This window comes from Gopherus evgoodei, chromosome 10 (genome assembly GCF_007399415.2).
Source record: "Gopherus evgoodei ecotype Sinaloan lineage chromosome 10, rGopEvg1_v1.p, whole genome shotgun sequence".
NCBI lineage: Eukaryota > Metazoa > Chordata > Testudines > Testudinidae > Gopherus > Gopherus evgoodei.
Window position 1 is genome coordinate 86,145,766 of NC_044331.1, and position 20,620 is coordinate 86,166,385.

The following is a 20,620-nucleotide window of genomic DNA, read 5'->3' on the forward strand; positions in this document are numbered from 1 at the left end:
GAGCATCTTATAGGGGGATGTGACCCAGTCTCCACCCGGTGGACAGTCAAATTAGTGCATCCAGGCTGGTTGGAAAACAGCTGTCGGTATAGATGCAGCACCCCCCTGATCTCAGCGTGCTGGCCCGGGGTCAGCTGATCAGAGAGGGGAATCGCCTCCAGGGGGGAACCCGCTTTGGTCCCAGGGAATAGATCTACTAAGGGGTCATCTCCCTGCCCCTCCCAATGTCCACACACGGCCAACACCACATTCCCCCTGTCATAGTATGGTTTCATCATGTTCACATGGTACACCCGACGGTGATGTGCCCGGTTTGAGAGCTCCACCACATAGTTTACCTCATTCAGTTGCTTGATAACCTTGAAGGGCCCTTCCCAGACTGCCTGGAGTTTTTCTCCTCACGGGGATGAGAACCATCACCTGATCTCCGGTGGCGAAGGCACGGGCCCGTGCCGTGCGGTCATACCAGACCTTCTGCCTCCTCTGGGCTCGGGCCAGATTCTCCCTGGCCAGGCCCATGAGCACGGCCAGTCTTTCCCGGAAGGTCAGGACATACTCCACCACTGACTCTCCCTCGGGAGAGGCCTTCCCCTCCCATTCGTCCCTCATCAGGTCTAGGGGCCCCCTTACCCGCCTTCCATACAACAGTTCGAAAGGTGAAAACCCGGTAGATTCCTGGGGCACCTCCCTGTACGCGAACAGCAGGTGAGGTAAGTACTTGTCCCAATCCTGCGGGTGCTGGTTCATAAATGTTTTTAGCATCATCTTCAGCGTCCCGTTGAACCTTTCTACCAGCCCGTTGGACTGGGGGTGATACGCTGAGGCCCAGTTGTGCTGGACCCCACATTTCTGCCATAAGGACCGGAGCAGGGCCGACATGAAGTTGGACCCCTGGTCCGTTAAGACCTCCTTGGGGAACCCCACCCGGCTGAAAATTGTCAGCAGCGCATCTGCCACTGTGTCGGCTTCGATAGAGGACAAGGCCACCGCCTCGGGGTAGCGAGTGGCAAAATCCACCACCACCAGGATGTATTTCTTCCCTGACCGGGTCATCTTGCTGAGGGGTCCCACTATGTCCATGGCCACCTTCTGGAAAGGTTCTTCTATGATGGGTAAAGGCCTCAAAGCCGCTTTCCCCTTGTCCCGGGCCTTCCCCACCCTCTGGCAGGGGTCACAGGATTGGCAGTACTGTCGGACATGGGTAAAGACCCCAGGCCAGTAAAAGTTCTGTAGCAGCCTCTGCCTGGTGCGTCGGATTCCCTGGTGCCCTGCGAGAGGGATGTCATGGGCCTGGTACAGCAGCTTGTGACGAAACTTCTGGGGAACCACCAGCTGCCTCCTGATCCCCCATGACTCTACTTCCCCTGGGGGAGACCATTCTCGGTACAGGAACCCCTTCTCCCACAGGAACCTCTCCTTGCAACCTCTCCTCATGGTCTGTACCGCACTAAGGTCAGCCCGGTCCCGGTGCTTCCGCAAGGAGGGATCTTTCTGCAACTCGGCCTGGAACTCAGCAGCTGAGACAGGGATGGGGGCCGGCTCTCTCTTGCTGGCTGGGTCTGAGGCCGCAGCCTCTCTGCACCGTGCCCCTGGGCGTTCCCCACTCCCTGGGTTAGGGTCCTGCACCTCGGGTCGAGTACCTTCCCTGTTGTCGGGGTGCAGTGCCCTTTGCCGACTCTGACTACGAGTCACGACCAGGGCACTCTGGGTGTTACTAGGCCAGTCCTCGAGGTCCCCTCCCATTAACACGTCAGTGGGCAAATATCGGTGTACCCCCACATCCTTGGGGCCCTCCTTGGCCCCCCATTTCAGGTGTACCCTTGCCACGGGCACCTTGAATGGGGTCCCGCCCACGCCCATCAGGGTCAGATAGGTGTCAGGCACCATCCGATCTGAGGCCACTACCTCGGGTCGGGCCAGCGTCACTTCTGCGCCCGTGTCCCAGTACCCAGTGACCTTCCTCCCATCTACCTCCAGGGAAACAATGCACTCCTTCCGGAGGGGCAGCCCTGCGCCCACCCGGTAAACCAAAAACCCGGAGCCTGGAGCATCCACAGGTGGTACGTTGCCAGCCCCCCTTTCCTGGGAATGTAGCCCCTCCTCCGATTGGGTTTTTACCCAGTCCACCCTCTGCGGGTTGGGTCTGCTTGGTCTGTCCCTGAGCTTGGGGCACTGGGCCCGTATGTGACCTCGTTGGCCACAGGGATAGCAGCCCATGTCTCGTGGGTCCCCTTGAGTGGGTCGGAGGGACCTGCCGCTGGATGTTCCCCTTTTGGGGGGGTTCTCCCATAGGACCCCGCTGGGAGGTCCCATGATGACTCTCTCTCTGCGTTGAGGCAGGCTTGCTCCTTCGAGACTCCTCCCTGCCATCCCCTGCCCGACTGTCCACAAATTGGTCGGCCAGCTGGCCTGCGTGCTGTGGGTTCTCCGGCTTCTGGTCCATCAACCACAGCCTCAGGTCGGACGGGCACTGCTCGTACAGGTGCTCCAGTATGAATAGGTCAAGCAGGTCCTCTTTAGTTTGGGCCCCAGCTGTCCACTTGCGGGCATACCCCTGCGCCCGGTTGACCAGTTGTAGGTATGTGACCTCACGGGTTTTACGCTGGCTCCGGAACTTTTTCCGGTACATCTCAGGAGTCAGCCCAAACTCGCGGAGCAGGGCCTGTTTGAACAGTTCGTAGTCCCCTGCCTCCGCCCCTTTCAGTCTGCTGTACACCTCCACGGCTGTGGAGTCCAGTAAGGGGGTGAGAACTGAGATCCTGTCTGCAGGGTCAACCCGGTGCAGCTCGCAGGCATTCTCAAAGGCCGTCAGGAAGGTATCTATGTCCTCCCCTTCCTTACGCCGGGGCAGCAAGTGCTTATCAAAGCTCTTTGTAGGCTTGGGCCCCCCCTCACTCACCGCAGCCAGAGCCTCAGTGCTCCTCAGCCGGGCCAGCTCCAGCTCATGTTTACGCTGTTTCTCCTTCTCCTCCCACTCACGCTGGCACTGGTTCTCCTCAATTTTACGCTGTTTCTCCTTCTCCTCCCGCTCATGTTCACGCTGTTTCGCCTTCTCCTCCAGCTGTTGCCTCTTTAACTCGAATTCCTCCCGTTTCAGCTCCCTTTCATATTCCACCCGCGTCCGCTCCACGGATGCCGAGCGTTGCCGGGAGGATCCCCTGCTGGGGAGTGAGCTTCGCTGGGCGGATCCCCTGCTGGCCAGGGGTGTCACGGTGCCCTTGGTATACACTGGGCTCCTCCCCGCCCTTCCCCTAGGCCTAGGAAGGGGGGATCTCGGGAAGCCCTCGTCCGCCGGCTGCCCACTCCTAGCGGGGACAGACACTGGTGCCTGCGTTGCATCTGCCTGGCTGCTTCCCTCAGAGACAGGGCTCCGTTCATTCATGCGGTCTCCCTGCTCCAGCTGGGCAATCAGCTGGTCCTTCCTGAGCCTCCCTGGGTGCAGCCCCCTCTGATTGCACAGCTCCACCAGGTCACACTTGCGCCGCTTGGCATACATCTTCCTGCTGGGCACTCACAGGCCGGGGTGCTCGCCGCTCCCCACGGTTTCCAGGGGGACCCCTAGTGCACCAGCCCTTCTTGAGGTCACCACCTCTCTGCCAGGGTCGAGCTGCAGACTCCTCCGCCCCTGGGACCACTCGCTGCAATCCCCCGGGGGACCCTGTTACTGCAAAGTCCTTCTCACTGGGCACACACTCCCAGGGGTTAATCACCCCTTCGTTTTACTGCTCCCCAGTCACTTACTGCAGGAAGCGCCGTCCACGGGGTGCAGTATATCCCACCGCTAACACCAGTTGTCACGGAGTGTGGGGGAGTCCGGCCCTGCACCCCTCTTCCTGGGACCCACAGTGACTCTTAGCCAGCCAGTAAAACAGAAGGTTTATTGGACAACAGGAACACAGGTTACAGCAGGGCTTGCAGGCACAGTCAGGACCCCTCCATTGAGTCCTTCTGGGCTTTCAGGGTGCTTGGATCCTAGCTAGGATACCCTGAATTCCGCCCACACAGCCCCAAGCCCAAACTCCAACTGCTTCCCTCCTGCCACTCCCTTCTTTTGTCCCCTTCCCAGGTAAAGGTGTTGGCCTTTCCCCTCCCTTACCTAGCTCAGGTTACAGGCTCTGGCATCATCCATCCCCTAAAGTCCTCCCCTGCTCTCCCACTCCCCACACAGACAGTACCTACTGCATCACAGCATCTGACCAAAAGGACCAATAAGGGAAAAAGATCCTTTCAGATCGGTGGGGGGAGGTATTTTGTGTGTGTTTCCTTTGTCTCTCCGGGACAGAGAGGGACCGGGGCAGGAAAAACCATCTCCTAAAACCCTACCTGAAATAATCATCCAAGATTACAAAAATTGTAAGTAATAGCAAGGAAATGCGTTACCTTATCTTTTGTTTTAGCTTGTGAATTTTCCTTATGCTAAGAAGGGGGGTTTATTCCTGTATTGTGTAACTTTGAAGTTTTGCCTACAGGGGACTCCTCTGTTTTAAATCTTATTACCCTGTAAAATTACCTTCTATCCTGATCTTACAGAGGTGCTTCTTTACTTTTTTTTCTTTATAATAAAGTTCTACTTTTAAGAACCTGATTGGTTTTTAGTGCCCTAAAAACCCAAGGGTCTGGTCTGTGCTCACCTTGTTTACCTATTTGGTTGGTATAGTATTCTCAAGCCTCCCCAGGAAAGGAGGTGAAGAGGCTTGGGGGGATATTTTGGGGAAACAGGAACTTCAAGTGGTCCTTTTCCTGAATCTTTATCTAACTCACTTGGTGATGGCAGTGATACCGTCCAAGGACAAGGAAGAATTTGTGCCTTGGAGTTTTTAACCTAAGCTAGTAGAAATAAGCTTAGGGGATTGTTCATGCAGGTCTCCACGTCAGTACCCCAGAGTTCAGAGTTGGAAGGGAACCCTGACATGTATGTTATGCAAAACTTTCCTCAACTCGAAAATCCTATTTCTGGCTTATGGAACTTTTTCCATAAGTGCAAATTTGCATAAGTCGGGTCTTACATAACCTGGGGAGTGTCTGTACTTTGAAGTGATTACTGTTTTCCTTTGTCATAACTATATTACTTTGTCAGAGTAAAGATAAAATTTTTCTTTATAGCCAGCTTTGCTAGCTGGCTTTTCTTGCCAAATAATGTAGTAAGAAGTGTGTGTGGATCGTGCTGAATTCAACTCTCTTCCACTGTCTGTATGTGTTACTGATATCCTGACTGGTAGAAGTTGAGAATAAGAAACGTCGTCTAACTTAAATTATACAGGCTTACTGTATGAGAACAGTAACTAGTATGAGGTTTTTTCTCTTTTTCCCCCTTCCTTTAAAGTTCTGACCTCTGGGCTCTTGGATGTATAATATACCAGCTTGTAGCCGGATTGCCGCCATTTAGAGCTGGGTAAGAGACTTCAGATTATATTTTATATGTAAATTATAGTTTTGGTTTTTATTTCAGTTTTCACTAAATTGCAGAGTTTTCAAGTGAAATTAACTACAGTATACCCTTAATGTTTTTATTAACGATTTTAACCATTGTTCAATATATCTGCTACTTAATAATTTAGGGCTAGATTGTGCTCTTGCTGCAACCAGGAGTCCCCAAGGGCTAGTCAAAATTCTCCAGGGGCTCCCATGCAGTTCACATCACCATGGTGGCTACCATATCCATGCAGACGATACAGCACACTCCCATCTCTATACTGAGTCAGTTGTGCTCACTTCAGCATTCCTGCCCCCCATTCAGGCATCTAGTACCCAACAGGTACAAAAAGTAGGGAATTATTCTCCCTTTACGAATTTTGTCTATCCCTTGCTCAGGGCTGTAAAGGTGAGAGAGCTGCTTATGCTCTCCCTCTGGTCATCTGTGAGCATCCTAAACAAGGGCTGGCCGGAATCTGGCATTTAACATTTGAAAAATAATGGATTGATTTTTTTTTTATTTTTTTTTTAAATTCCATATACTATTTGTTTGGCTTGTGTAATGCCAGGATAAAAGTATCCTAGGTAACATCTGATGACTAAATATTATACTTGTTTTCTTGCAGCAATGAATATCTTATATTTCAGAAGATAATTAAGTTGGAATATGACTTCCCAGAAAAATTCTTCCCCAAGGCAAAAGACCTTGTGGAAAAGCTTTTGGTAAATATTCGTTATATTGTTCTCAGATGAATATATTACATAGAAACAGCATAATGTGCTGAATATTTGAAAGTTTTCCTACATTTGTGTTCAAACTACTATAAACTCTCAAGCCCTCTTTAAACTTACAAGAAACCTTTAAAGTTCTTGGCCATATAGGGAGCAAATTGTCATCTTGAAAGTAAGCATTGGTTATTAAACAGCATTTTAAATTTACCTTCATCTGAATTGTGACAAAGGTATGTGTATGGGGAACACCTCTATTAGTCAAGCTGAAATAAATTATTCTACATAATCACACAAAACAACACTTCAGACTTACAGCACAAATTTACAGACTTTTTTGCTCTTAATGCATCATACAACTTGCCAAGAGGTAAATTATTTGTCTGAAAACATCTCTCTGTAGCTATTAGACAGAAATAGCTTCATTGTTTGTAAAATTCAAGTTAATTTGCATTGCATTTCAGAGAACTTAACCCATATCGCACATTGTTGTAAGTATACATGTGACAGAATGTTTGTTTATAGTATGAGGATTAAAAAAGTGCTGTCTTATCAATGAGGATTAGGAGCAAGAGTGAAATGAATCTGCAGAAAATATTTACCTTTTTAGTCAGTGCATAGAGACTAATAGTCACAGGGTTCTGCATGTTAATGTGCAGGTTAAAACCCAGAAGGGATTGCCATTGTGCTGTTATGAAGTTAAAATTCGTTTTGAAACTGCTTGTCATTATTTTAAAGAAGTACAGACTTCATTTTAACTTATCCAGGTTCTGGATGCTACAAAGAGATTAGGCTGTGAAGAAATGGGAGGGTATGGACCTCTTAAGGCTCATCCATTCTTTGAATCCATTACATGGGAGAATCTGCATCATCAGACACCCCCAAAGCTCACAGCATATTTACCCGCTATGTCTGAAGATGATGAAGATTGTTATGGAAATGTAAGTGTCAATTGTGCTATATTGCAACTTGAGACCTTTACATAGAGCAGATTAATTCTTGCCAAGATAATATTTTTATTAAAAGTGTGTTTTGATCACACTTTTTATCTTGAGATGATTAATAGAAAACATGGGTAGTGCTGGTCTCAAAATGTATATTGAAATTTTTTTTGAGGAAAAAGTGGGGGTTTCACCAAACAGATTGTATGTGTGAAAGGTGTCTGTTTTCTGTTTACATCCCCTCCCTCCCGCCCCCAGCTGAAAACTGAAGTGCTTTTATTTGGAAATGTTGCCATGATACATCATCTTCCCATTCTCCTCCCTGGGCTGGCTGGACTACATCTCCCATTGTGCACTGCCTCTGCTCTTCAGGAGGGGAATCATCATGAGAATGCTAAACAACCAGGGAGCCCCAGCCTACAGAGAAGAGTGCTGCCATTAGACACCATGGTAGCCTTTCCAAATTGAAATATTTTGTTTTATTTCTGCTGAAAAACTAGAATTTTCCATCTAAAATGTAGGTGAAAACAATTCTTTCATTTTCAGCAAAATTATCTATGGGAGTGACACCACCCATTTTTCAACCAGGTCGAGTTAAACTGGTAGATCTATGTAGTATGTGTTAGAGATGGGTATGAGGACAGTTCTTCAAGTTGGTGTTAATAGGTATAAATCATAGCTATAAGCAACCTCTTGTTTTGTTGGTGCCTGTAACAATTGATTGATCATTCATTTATTTATTCTATAAAACTGCTCATAAATGGAACCTTAGTATAAAATGTGACCCTGTTTTCTTTGAAAAGCTAACTGATGTTTTTGTGTCACTTAATACAGATAGTCTGTCTGAAAGATGTAGGCTTTTACTGGAAACATAGATGTCAGTGTAACTTTTTGGAAGTCTGAATGATGTGCTTGCGAGACTTCACTTTTTACTTTTGTCATCCCAGGTCTTAAATACCAAAGGTCTTTCACATTTAGTTGTGCAGTGCATCAGAAGTCTTTATTACTTCCCTTTCCTCTCCTTTAGGAGAAGCAATACCTCAGTATTTCTGAGTCTTCATTAGGATCAGACAGCGGAATAGTAATCTCTAACATAGGACCAGTTTTAGCAATTCTTTTCAGGTTCCTGAAGGCTCCATGTCTCTGATAAATTTCATAAAAAGCACAACTTTTCACAGTCCAAGAGAAGATAGCAGAGACAATGCTGCTAACGAGCTGCAGTACTGCGATAGAAGAGCGCTATCCTCATAAGCATCACATGACTGGATATCAGTGTTTCTGACATGTGTAAAGAACCGGTGCTACTTAGTTTTCTCACTCATGCTTTCAGCCTTTTGCAGAAAAAAGGTAATATTTCACAGTGCAGTTCTGGACACAGTGGAGGATGCAGCTTTGGAATTGAGAAGCAATCTGGTGACCACTGGTTGAAGCAATATTCTCTCCTCAAAAGCAAGGTAGAAAACTCAAACTGGTAGAAGCTTTACAGAGTCTCATTTAGCTCTTGAGCTCTTCTTTGAATAGCATCCCTATGGATGCTGTAAGTGCAGTAGTGCCCGTGTCCCTGGCATCGAAGATTTTCAGTATCACTGCTTGTTGGGCTGCACATGCAGTCCTCTCTGTCTCGTACCATGAGTGGGGTCTATATAATACTGTGCGGTCCAACTACCTCCAGTTCCTTCTCAACCACCTTTGGTCTGGGATAGAATCCTGAGCAGAGACCTTCTTACATCCATAGTCTTTAGTAATAGTAGTGTTTCCATTATAACTTTGTAGATATTAGCCATTTCCTTTATTTCTTTCTCCTGGAAAAAAAAAATTCCTTTGCTCTTCCCTCTCGGTTACTCTTTAGCTTATCATAGGTTTCCTTTTCTACACCCTTCCCAATTGAGAAGTTCTCCCTTATCAGGGTTATGCTCAGATCCTCCAGGTTCCAGAGGTGCCTCTGCTGTCATGAGGCCGTCCCTGTGAGTGACAGTCGTGCACGGTGCATATGCTGTCTCTTGAGGAACGCGTCTCACAAAAATGTACCCATTGCTTCAGTTTGAAGGTTTGGTCCAGAGGCTAAAACTTTTACTAATAGAGAGCTCTCTGGCCAACCTCAGACCCTGGCCCTGATGCCTCTCGTACGTGGTGATCGCCATCAGCACAATCATCAGCCAACCCTCATTTGCCGCATACCACCAAGAGAACATCTACTGTTTTTTGCCCAAAAGAAAATAAGTGGGCCACTAGTTCACCCTCTAAGGAGCTGCCTCAGAGAAAGGCATCCTCTGCGAGGTCAGTAGCCACAACATTTTCAGGGGCAAGACTTAGGTCCCGCATCCATCTGTGTACCTCCAGTATCAGTGCTAAGGAGAGGTCCAAGCACCCTAAATAGGCAGGACCACAGACAGAAACACTATCACTCTGAACCAAAAACGACAGTGCAAGAATTTTGAAATCAGTGCTGACCACCTCAACTAAAACAATTCTGAGTGCTTTGGCATTGACCAAGCCCTTGGTACCAGCCAAGTCCTTGGCACTGAGCAAGTCCTATGCACTGTGCGACCCTTGGCACCATCTACTGGCCACTTGATAATGCACTTGGCACCGACAATGCCCCCAGTTTCTATACAGCCACTGACGCTGAGGATGCTCCTGCAACTACCACTGGAATTTTGATACCCACGAGAGCTGTTCATCTCTCACACCTGAGTCGCCTCTTCTCCATAACAAACTTTCTGCAGCTCATGCCTCTTCCCTGGAGACAACACTGCTCCCCTTCACCACTGAGGACTGCACCACTCTTCTCTAGCAAGGAGGAAAAGGAGCAGTACTCCATTGCATTGCTGACTTCACCATCATATCAAGGGCATCCACACAGAGAATCATCTTCTCGTCCTCGATACCTGGAGACTAGCAGCAAACTAGGTTTCTGGTATGAACCTCCATGGATGAAATCCCATATGCCAGTTCCCTCACATTGGCCCTATTGGAACCTATGGGCTGCATATATGTCGCACTTTCTCAAACCGTCAACAGAACAGAGAGAGACACAAATACGCGCTCCATCTTCATCAGTCTCTAGACGGCCTGACTCTGAACCAGAAGCCCTAGAGGTGCAGAAGGAAGAAACTGAGGAAGAGATAACACCACCAATACACTTCTCCTCATTGTCCCCCAATGAGGCCATCATGCCACCACCTCCAGCATCGGTGGATGATTTTAAACTGTTCCAAGAACTGTTCCACAGGATTGCGGATTCTCTTTTTGGAGGGATCTGAAGAGACATTGTCGAGCAACTTGTGCTATTGCTCTCAAAGAGAGCACTCCCAATCAATGAGGCCCCGTTGGACACCACCAAAGTGATCTGGCAGACCCCAGTGTCAATATCCACTTGCAAGCAAGTAGACAAGAAATACTGTGTCCCCACTAAGGGCGTGGAATTTTTTTTCCCACCCTACTCCAACCTCCCTTGTTGTCAAAGCGGTACAAAAGAAAGGGTGACAACACCACTCTGGAACAACCCCTTGCAACAGGGACTGGAAGAGGTTAGACCTCTTCAGTTGTAAAACATATTCTTCAGCTATACTCTAATTCAGTATCGCTAACTATGAGGCACTTCTAGCCAAATATAATCACAAATTATTCCAAATTCGAGGCAATCTGTCAGCACCTCCCAGATGACAAAAAGGAGCAGTTCCAGGCACTGGTGGTGGAAGGACAACTTCTGGCCTGTACGCACTGCAAGCCTCTCTGGACTCTGCAGACAAAGCTGCAAGTTCTGTTGCAACATTGGTTGTGATGAGATGAGCAACATGGCTTCACCTATTCAGGTTCTCCAGAGAGACGCAGACCACTGTCAAGGATCTAAACACTTCGCGGAGCTCACAGATGAGTCCCTACATTCTCTAAAGGACTCCAGAGCGACACTCCATTCACTCAGCATATATAACCAGTGCCAAAGAGAAGACCAGGTAGATACTACCCTACCCCAAGGTCTTGAACTCCATGTTTCACCCCTCAGTGGCAGTTACGACATGCAGTGCAGGCGACAGAGGTGTCCTAAGCGCAAGCAGATACCAGCACAAGGGCTGTGCCTCACACATCCACCTCAAAACAAAATTTTGAAGCTTTGGTTGAAGTTCTGAAGTGTCTCCCTCTGGTCCAGTTGCCGCAACCATCTTTAATAGCCCATCAGTTTGCCAACCGCTTGGCCCCTTTCTACCCATCATGGCAACAAATCACCTCAGACAAGTGAGTCTTAAAAATCTTCAACAAAAAGTACTCTATTCAGTTCCCTCCCTCCCTCTCCCATCCACCTTGCCCTGTCCCTCCTCTTACAAACACCACCTATGAGAAGAAACAAACAACCTTTTGTGACTGGGATCTGTAGAACTGGTCCCTTTCCAGCATAGAGGGAAAGATTTTTATTCCCACTATTTTCTACTCCAAAAGAAATCCAGCAAGTGGAGAGAGATCCTAGAGTTGAGGAACCTCAACAAGTTCGTCAAACTACAACACGTGGGATGATCACACTATGAACAATTATCCTAGCACTGGAACAGGATGGTTTCTTGACCCTCTACCTCCAAGATGCATACTTCATATCACCATAAATGCTTCCCCCAGGTGATTCCTCAGATTTGTCCTGGGGTCCTACCATTCATTACCAATGCAAGGTACTACCCTTTGGCCTTTTTACAGTGCTCAAAGTATTTTCCAAAGTCCTTGAGGGGGTGGCGGTGCATCTGTGCACACAAGGAATTGCAATATTCCTATACGTGGATGACTGCCTCCTCAAAGCTCTGACCAGAATTGACACTGTTGAAGCCATAAGAAAAATTATGGACCTGTTCTTGAACCTCGACCTCCAGATAAACATAAAAAAATCAGTTTTTGATGCCAGTATAGCATCCGGAATTTATTGGGGCCCAGCTGGATGCTAAACATGCCAGAGCCTTCCTCCCAGCTCACTGATTTTCATCCATAGTCTCATCCCCACTGCCAGAATGTGCATACAAGTGGTTGGCCATAGGGCAGCAGCCATGTTCGTGGTAAAACACGCCAGATTACACATAATATATGGAGATATACCTATTATTTTTATTATCTCATAGAACTGGAAGGGACCCTGAAAAGTCATTGAGTCCAGCCCCCTGCCTTCACTAGCAGGACCAAGTACTGATTTTGCCCCAGATCCCTAAGTGGCCCCCTCAAGGATTGAACTAGCCCAGTATCTTCTCTTCCAACAGTGGCCAATGCCGGGTGCCCCAGAGGAAATGAACAGAACAAATAATCATTGAGTGATCTATCCCCTGTCGCCCATTTCCCAGCTTCTGGCAAGCAGAGGCTAGGGACACCATCCCTGCCCTTCCTAGCTAATAGACCTTTATGAACCTATCCTCCATGAATTTATCTAGTTCTTTTTTGAGCCCTGTTATAGTCTTGGCCTTCACAACATCCTCTAGCAAAGAGTTCCACAGGTTGACTGTGCGTTGTGTGAAGAAATACTATCCAGGAGTTTAAAAACTCAGCTACATGTAGCTTCGGAGGAGCGAGTAGTATTTTTTCCAAAAGGGACAGGAATTTGAGGAAAAAGTTAGTAGAGTCAATCTCATGCAGGGGCAGGTGAGAAAACTCACTGTTAGCAGGAGTGAGTGGCTGCCAACCTAAGAATGCTGGACAGCTATAAATCAGACCATGGTCAGTTGTTGGATCGAATCAGGGAATTGGATTTGCAATGTGTTAGAAGGAGAGATGGCAAATTGTCACACAGCAACAATGCTGACCTATAGGAGGGCTACAGAAATGCCCGCTGCTGTGAACTCCTTGAGAGAGAGAGAGAGAGCACGCAAATAAAAAGCTGCAGATGGTGACAAAGATTGTCAGAGAGAGAGAGGAGACAGAGCTTCTGTTCCCATCCCCATTGGTATGGTTGAATCGAAGGAGATAGACCCACCTGCAGGGCCAATTACTAGAAGTAGGGGGAGAGAATTAGCTCAGGCTGACACGGTATCTTCAGGAGCAAGTCAGAGACTCAGACTCAGGAGCCATAGGGAGAGTCAGAAGAGGAAGTTATCAGGAAAGCAGCTGCAAGCAGTCTGCAAACAGAAGAGAGGTCCCAGAGTGGCAGAGCAAGAGGTTCTCAAGCATGGTCTTAGAGGAGGTGACTAGTGGGGGACACACACTCTCTCCTCTCCTCCGTCAGAATCCACCTTAGATAGAGAAGAGGAAGTGCCTGTGGAGACACTGATTGTACAGGGACTAGAAGATGCTGCGTCACAAGTGATGTAGGTAATCTCTAGACACAGAGAGACAACAGCCCACAGATGCCAAAAATACTCTAGTACAAATCTATACATCTATTATAATCGAACAGACCCATAAGAAAAGATATTTAAGCAAGCAAGCTAACCCTATGGGCTACAGTCCTCTGTCTCCCCACAAGGGTAGACTGAAGCTTATATCGCACAACAGAGAGACCATCTTTTGCAAGAGATCACAGGAAATCATCGTTAAAAAGATTCACTACCAATTAGGGTGTGTGTTTGGAGTTCACCAGGAAAAAAAAATGGGATTTGTACTTCTTTAAGAATGGTACCTGTTTACTTGAGAAACTGTATTCTAAGACAAAGAGAAAAGTCAGTAAGATTAACCCTTCTACTCTGAGGATTAATAGTTTCTGTAATTGGTGTAACCTCCAATCTTCACATGCACTCACCTATTTCTGTTAAACAAGTGCAAACCTTGACTACAATCATTAGGAGTTGAGGAACTAATGCAATTTCCATGTATTGGTGGCATTTGCTTATAAACAGCAGTTCAAATGCATTCCGTTGAGTCCTCAGAAATGTGCAGGAGTTAGTAGCAATCAGTAAAAGCACATCAGTCTTACTTGAGAGGTTTTATGCAGTATTGTTGTAGCCCTGTCAGTCCCAGGAGATTAGAGACAAGGTGAGTGAGGTAGTATCTTTTATTGGGCCAACTTCTTTTGATAAGAGAAAGGTGCTTTTGAGCTACACAGGGCCCAGACCTGAGGAGGAGCTCTCTGTAGCTTGAAAGCTAAGCTTTTCTCAAGTTGGTCTAATAAAAGATATTACCTCACCCACCTTGTCTCTCTTGAGAAACTTATGGCATTGAATGGGTAGGGCCCTTTATTTCTAAAATGTTGATGTCATAGTTTCCTTATTCCTTCTGAATCTCCAGTCAGAAGTTGTTGTTGTTTGTTGTTCTTGGAGTGATTGCTCATATAAATTCCAATTAGGTGTGTGTGCGCACTGCATGCATGGAAGTCAGAAACTTTTTCCTTAGCAGTTACCCATCAGGCTGGCTGGGGAGCCCCTTGGAGTGGTGCCGATATGGCCCTCTATATCAGACCCTGCCAGCCTGACCCCCATGCAGTTCCTTCTTACCGCCCATGATGGTTGTTGGAACAGTGGTCTCTTGCTTTCTTATGTGCTCTACTAATCCCTAGCCTATCTTAATTGTTGCCATTGTAGTTAATTGTTAATAGTTAGTGTTAAGTGTTTTCTCTGTAGTGTTAAGTGTAGTTTAGTAGTTGAGGGCAGTTCCACACTCTACAACTGCCCTGCGGGGCTCTGGGGCATACCGTCCCAGGGCTTCAAGCCTTGCATGCCTTGCAACAAGCCCATGCCTATGGGCGATCCCCACGACTCCTGTCTTAAGTGTCTGGGGGAGGGCCATCAGGCTGACAAGTGTAAAATCTGTAAGGCGTTCAAGCCCCGGACAAGAAAAGAGAGGAAAATTTGACTCGAGCAACTCTTCATAGAATCTGCATTGCGGCCTTCTCAAGACGCGGGCCCAAGCGCCTTGGTGCACAGGGCTCCCCCGATGGTACCGTTTACGGTGCCACAGAGATTCCGCACCTGCCTTGGGACCGACAATCTCCCGGGCTCTTAAAAAATGTCAGAAACAACACTCTGATCCACATAGTTGAGTTTGGTGCCTAACTTCCCTATAGAATCATAGAATATCAGCGTTGGAAGGGACCTCAGGAGGTCATCTAGTCCAACCCCCTGCTCAAAGCAGGACCAATTCCCAACTAAATCATCGCAGCCAGGGCTTCGTCAAGCCTGACCTTAAAAACCTCTAAGGAAGGAGTTTCCACTACCTCCCTAGGTAATCCATTCCAGTGTTCCACCACCCTCCTAGTGGAAAAGTTTTTCCTAATATCCAACCTAAACTTCCCCCACTTCAACTTGAGACCATTACTCCTTGTTCTGTCATCAGGTACCACTGAGAACAGTCTAGATCCATCCTCTATGGAACCCCCTTTCAAGTAGTTGAAAGCAGCTATCAAATCCCCTGTCATTCTTCTCTTCTGCAGACTAAACAATCCTAGCTCCCTCAGCCTCTCCTCCATAAGTTGTGTGTTCCAACCCCCTAATCATTTTTGTTGCCCTCCGCTGGACTCTTTCCAATTTTTCCACATCCTTCTTGTAGTGTGGGGCCCAAAACTGGACACAGTACTCCAGATGAGGCCTGACCAATGTCGAATAGAGGGGAATGATCACATCCCTTGATCTGCTAGCAATGCCCCTACTTATACAGCCCAAAATTCCATTAGCCTTCTTGTCAACAAGGGCACACTGTTGACTCATCCATCTTCTCGTCCACTGTAATCCCTAGATCCTTTTCTGCAGAACTGCTGCCTAGCCATTCGGTCCCTAGTCTGTAGCAGTGCATGGGATTCTTCCGTCCTAAGTGCAAGACTCTGCACTTGTCCTTGTTGAACCTCATCAGGTTTCTTTTGGCCCAATCCTATAATTTGTCTAGGTTCCTCTGTATCCTATCCCTACCCTCCAGCATCTCTACCACTCCTCCCAGTTTAGTGTCATCTGCAAACTTGCTGAGACTGCAGTCCATGCCATCCTCCAGATTGTTAATGATGATTCATAGATTCTAGGACTGGGAAGGGACCTCAGGAGGTCATCGAGTCCAGTCCCCTGCCCTCATGGCAGGACCAAAATACTGTCTAGATCATCCCGGATAGACATTTATCTAACCTACTCTTAAATCTCTCCAGAGATGGAGATTCAGCAACCTTCCTAAGCAGTTTATTTCAGTTTTTAACCACCCTGACAGTTAGGAACTTTTTCCTAATGTCCAACCTAACCCTCCCTTGCTGCAGTTTAAGCCCGTTGCATCTTGTTCGATCCGTAAAGGCTAAGGTGAACAAGTTTTTCTCCTTCCTCCTTGTGACACCCTTTTAGATACCTGAAAACTGCTATCATTTCCCCTCTGTCTTCTCTTTTCCAAACTAAACAAATCCAGTTCTTTCAGCCTTCCTTTATAGGTCATGTTCAAGACCTTTAATCATTCTTGTTGCTCTTCTCTGGACCCTCTCCAATTTCTCCGCATCTTTCTTGAAATGCGGTGCCCAGAACTGGACACAATACTCCAGTTGAGGCCTAACCAACGCAGAGCAGAGCGGAAGAATGACTTCTCGTGTCTTGCTCACAGCACACCTGTTAATGCATCCCAGAATCATGTTTGCTTTTTTTGCAACAGCATCACACTAACTCATATTTAATTTGTGGTCCACTATAACCCCTAGATCGCTTTCTGCTGCACTCCTTCCTAGACAGTCTCTTCCCATTCTGTATATGTGAAACTGATTGTTCCTTCCTAAGTGGAGCACTTTGCATTTATCTTTGTTAAACTTCATCCTGTTTACCTCAGACCATTTCTCCAATTTGTCCAGTTCATTTTGAATTATGACCCTATCCTCCAAAGCAGTTGCAATCCCTCCCAGTTTGGTATCATCCACCAACTTAATAAGCGTACTTTCTATGTGTAACCCTTCTGCCCCTCTGAGTTGGCAGCAACAAGGGCCGGGTTCAGTATCCAGGGGTTCTGTTTCAATAACCCAATGCCAAACCAGTTCGAGCCCCCACCCAGTGACCTGGGAAAATCTTACACACACCCCTAGGCGCCTCAAAGAGGCAATGCTTCCCCTCTCGCAAGCACAGAGTCTCGGTGTAGCAGAAAAGGTTTAATACATGAGATAAACAACAAACACTAAACTGGGAAAAACACCTCAACTAGAGTTCATAGACCCAACCGTGAGCAAAGACCCACCCCAGGAAATTGGGCTGTGTCCTCTTTCCTGGGCTCTAGAGTCCAGCAACCCCCCAAATCACCCATAGTCCCAAAAGTCCCACAATCCCAAAAGTCTCTGTCCTGGGTCAATGCAGCCCCCAAAGTTCGAGAGTTTATCTGCAGAGGTCCCTCCCCCCAGCCTGGGTAGAAAGGGGCACCTTACGTGGTCCGGGGCCAACTGCCCTGCCTCTCCGTGGGTTCTGCTCCTACCTTCTCCACGAACTGCTCCGCTTTACCACCCGCTCCACTCTGCTCCTCCAGCCGTCCTTACAAACTGCTCCGCTCCACCAGCTGCTCTGCTCCACCAGCTGTACTGTGGGCTGCTCCAGTTATCCCTGCAAACTGCTCGGCTCAGTGCGCTCTGTGGGCCGTTCCACCCGTCTCACAGCTACTCCACTCTGCCAGCCGCTCTGCTCCACCAGCTGTCCCGTGATCCGCTCCAGCCGTCCACACAAACTGCTCCACTCCACCAGCAGCTCTGTTCCACAGTATAGCTTTGGGCTCCCCACTAGTTAGCACAGTACTCAGTGCTCTCAGCTCAATAATTTCAGCTCTTTAGTGATTCCAGCTCATAGTAGGGGAGCCCCAGTGCTAGTGCACCATTAGCCAAAGTGATTTCAGCTCAGTAACCTGTATCTAGAGTCTTGAGGGAATAAAAAAAATCAACTCTGATATTCTACAGTGGAGAGAGGAGGGGGTGCAACTGGTGCTTCTGGCTCCACAAGGAGACTGTACCACCAGGCACAGATACCTGTCCCCAGCCTCTCTCAATTCTCTGGGTTTTGGAACCCATGTCCCTTGTCTAGCAAGTACCACCCAACTGAGGGTGAGTCATTTGTCACCAAGCAGTCCCACCGCTCAGCAGTCTGGGATAGGGTAGGCGTGCCTATGCAAATATACTCTCTGAAATTCTTTCCACCAGATGTCAGTGTAGAGCTTATCCTGACACTGCTTACATATGTCAATATCTAAGTCATTGATGAAGATACTGAACAGAGCCGGTCCCAAAACAGACCCTTGCAGAACCCCACTTGTTATACCTTTCCAGCAGGATTGGGAACCATTAATAACTACTCTCTGAGTACGGTTATCCAGCCAGTTATGCACCCACCTTGTAGTAGCCCCATCTAAATTGTATTTGCCTAGTTTGTTGATAAGAATATCATGCGAGACCATATCAAATGCCTTACTAAAGTTTGGGTGTACCACATGTACCGCTTCTCCCTTAGGCACAAGACTCGTTATCCTATCAAAGAGAGCTATCAGATTTGTTTGACATGATTTGTTCTTGTCATATTGAACAAAACCGGCCCCCGGACCAACCCTTGGGGCACTCCGCTTGATACCAGCTGCCAGCTAGCTAGACATGGAGCCATTGATCGTTACCCGTTGAGCCTGATGATCTAACCAGCTTTCTATCCACCTTATAATCCAATGAATGGGGAGAGATAGGCACCTTAAAATGCAATCAACAAAAAACAGCACACTAGGCAGCTCCTTGCCTGGTCTAGCCAGTGGGAGAGGCAGTTATTCTAAGCCCCTTCCCTTTCTCAGAGGCAGGCACTTGTATCCAGGCTGCAGGAAGACACCTAGATCTGCTAGAGATCTATGAACAGGAATCTGACTCCTGGCTTAGGCATCTGTGTAGGTTCTTGTGGGAATGATTTAGGCACCTATCTCATCCCGTGCAACCTCTGCCACCAGCCATTTTGCAGGTCCTGGCGCAACTGCTTACCTTATAACGTTTAGCCCATTGGTTAGAGTACCTCAGTCTGTCCTGTTTATATGGTACACAGTAGATAAACACTTTTTCTTTGAGTGAGAGACAGACCAAGACAGACAAGGAAGGGCTCTGTAATCTAGTGGTCAGAGCACTCATTCAGGGGTCAGGAGACCCTGGTTCATGTCTCCCTGCTCCAATCACCCTGTCTTTATCCTCAAGGGCAAAGCTTCAACAAGAGAGACTGAGAGAGCCCCCACATCAGAATATCCCACAGTTCGGTGGTTAAAGCACTCTCTGGAGACAGAGGAGAGACCCTGTTCAAATCTTTTCTTGCTCTGGCAGAGAGCCGAGTTGAACCTGGCTCTCCCTAGGCAAGTGCTGTAACCACTGGACTAAAAGTTACAAGGTGGGCCATGGCAGCAGCCAACTACCTCTTCAAATTTTTTCTTTTTTTTTTTTGAAGGGGGCTTGATCCAGCAGGCACCCTCTAGGTGTGACTATCAAAGTTAGGCATCTTAATGCCTGTCTTCCCTTGGGGCTCAGGTGAGAGATGGGTGTCCAACACCTAGAGTGAGGCAGCAGTGCATATGTCTAGAGACACAAACTTAGGCGCCAAGTGAGTTTAGCACCTACAGAATTCAGTAAGAGTTTTGTGGATCACAGTGGGGGATCTAGGCACCTAAAAATGGGATTTAGGTACCTAAGTAGTGTTGTGGATTCTACCCCTTTATATCTCCCAGAGTTCCAGAGTATGCAAGAGAGCATACCTGTTGTTACACCTCTTATGGGGTACTCTTAGCTCGTCTGTTATGGTGCATGCTTAACAAATAATAAGGCCAAATAACTAGGAATAGTGAGATGAAACTGGCAAATGAAAATTCCTAATAAGATGTGTGTTTGGATATGGAATAGTCTTAGAGATTATGGAAGCGTTATTCCTGGAGACAAATCAAAATTGAAGTGGATGACCTCATATTTATTCTGCTTTGTAAAGTACTTTGAGATCTATGGATGAAAATCTGTACAAGAGTTAAATATTTATTTGTATTAGATCATGACAAACAGAACACAACCATAAAAGCTAGAGGTGGGAAAGACAATGTATGATCTAGTAACATTCCTAAAATTAAAGATCCACTGCTTCCAAATACTTAGGCTGTTGAGTTGTTTTTAATTCCATTTTGAATGACATTGAAACATGACTGGCTTTCTGTCATGTGTGTACACAAGTAATAAATTACCTGATCTGTTTTATAGCTTTTGCTTAACATACTGATATCTCTAACCCAACTTTGTGACAGTGATGGATTTGCTGTTACAAATCAAGTAATTAATTGGTTATATTTTTTAGAGCGTATCATTGTAGCAATTCAGTGTAAAACTTTTAGAGTTAAAAACAGCTTTTCAGTGTTTTCTATAAAAATGTTGAATATAGCTTTTTATTAAAAAAACAAGTGACTAAAATTTGTTTTAATAATTTTTCCTTCTTTAGTATGACAATCTCCTGAGTCAATTTGGTTGCATGCAAGTTTCTGGTTCGGCATCCTCCCCTTCACTGTCTGCCCCAGAGACAAGTCACCCACAAACATCAGGGAATATAGAACAGTACATTCATGATCTTGACAATAACTCCTTTGAGTTGGACTTGCAATTTTCTGAAGATGAGAAGAGACTACTACTGGCAAAACAGGCTGGTGGAAATCCATGGTAA

At 47.0% G+C, this 20,620-nt stretch overlaps 1 protein-coding gene across 12 annotated transcripts in view; it reads left to right on the forward strand.

Annotated features, from left to right (window-relative positions):
• Positions 1-20,620, forward strand: part of PDPK1 (3-phosphoinositide dependent protein kinase 1) — a 106,642-nt gene that overhangs the window by 72,373 nt on the left and 13,649 nt on the right. For all 12 annotated transcript variants that reach the window (XM_030579208.1, XM_030579210.1, XM_030579217.1 and 9 more), the window contains 4 exons: positions 5,324-5,392; positions 6,039-6,135; positions 6,909-7,082; positions 20,402-20,616. In XM_030579208.1, coding sequence (XP_030435068.1) covers positions 5,324-5,392; positions 6,039-6,135; positions 6,909-7,082; positions 20,402-20,616 — 555 coding nt within the window. The remainder of the gene's footprint in view (positions 1-5,323; positions 5,393-6,038; positions 6,136-6,908; positions 7,083-20,401; positions 20,617-20,620) is intronic.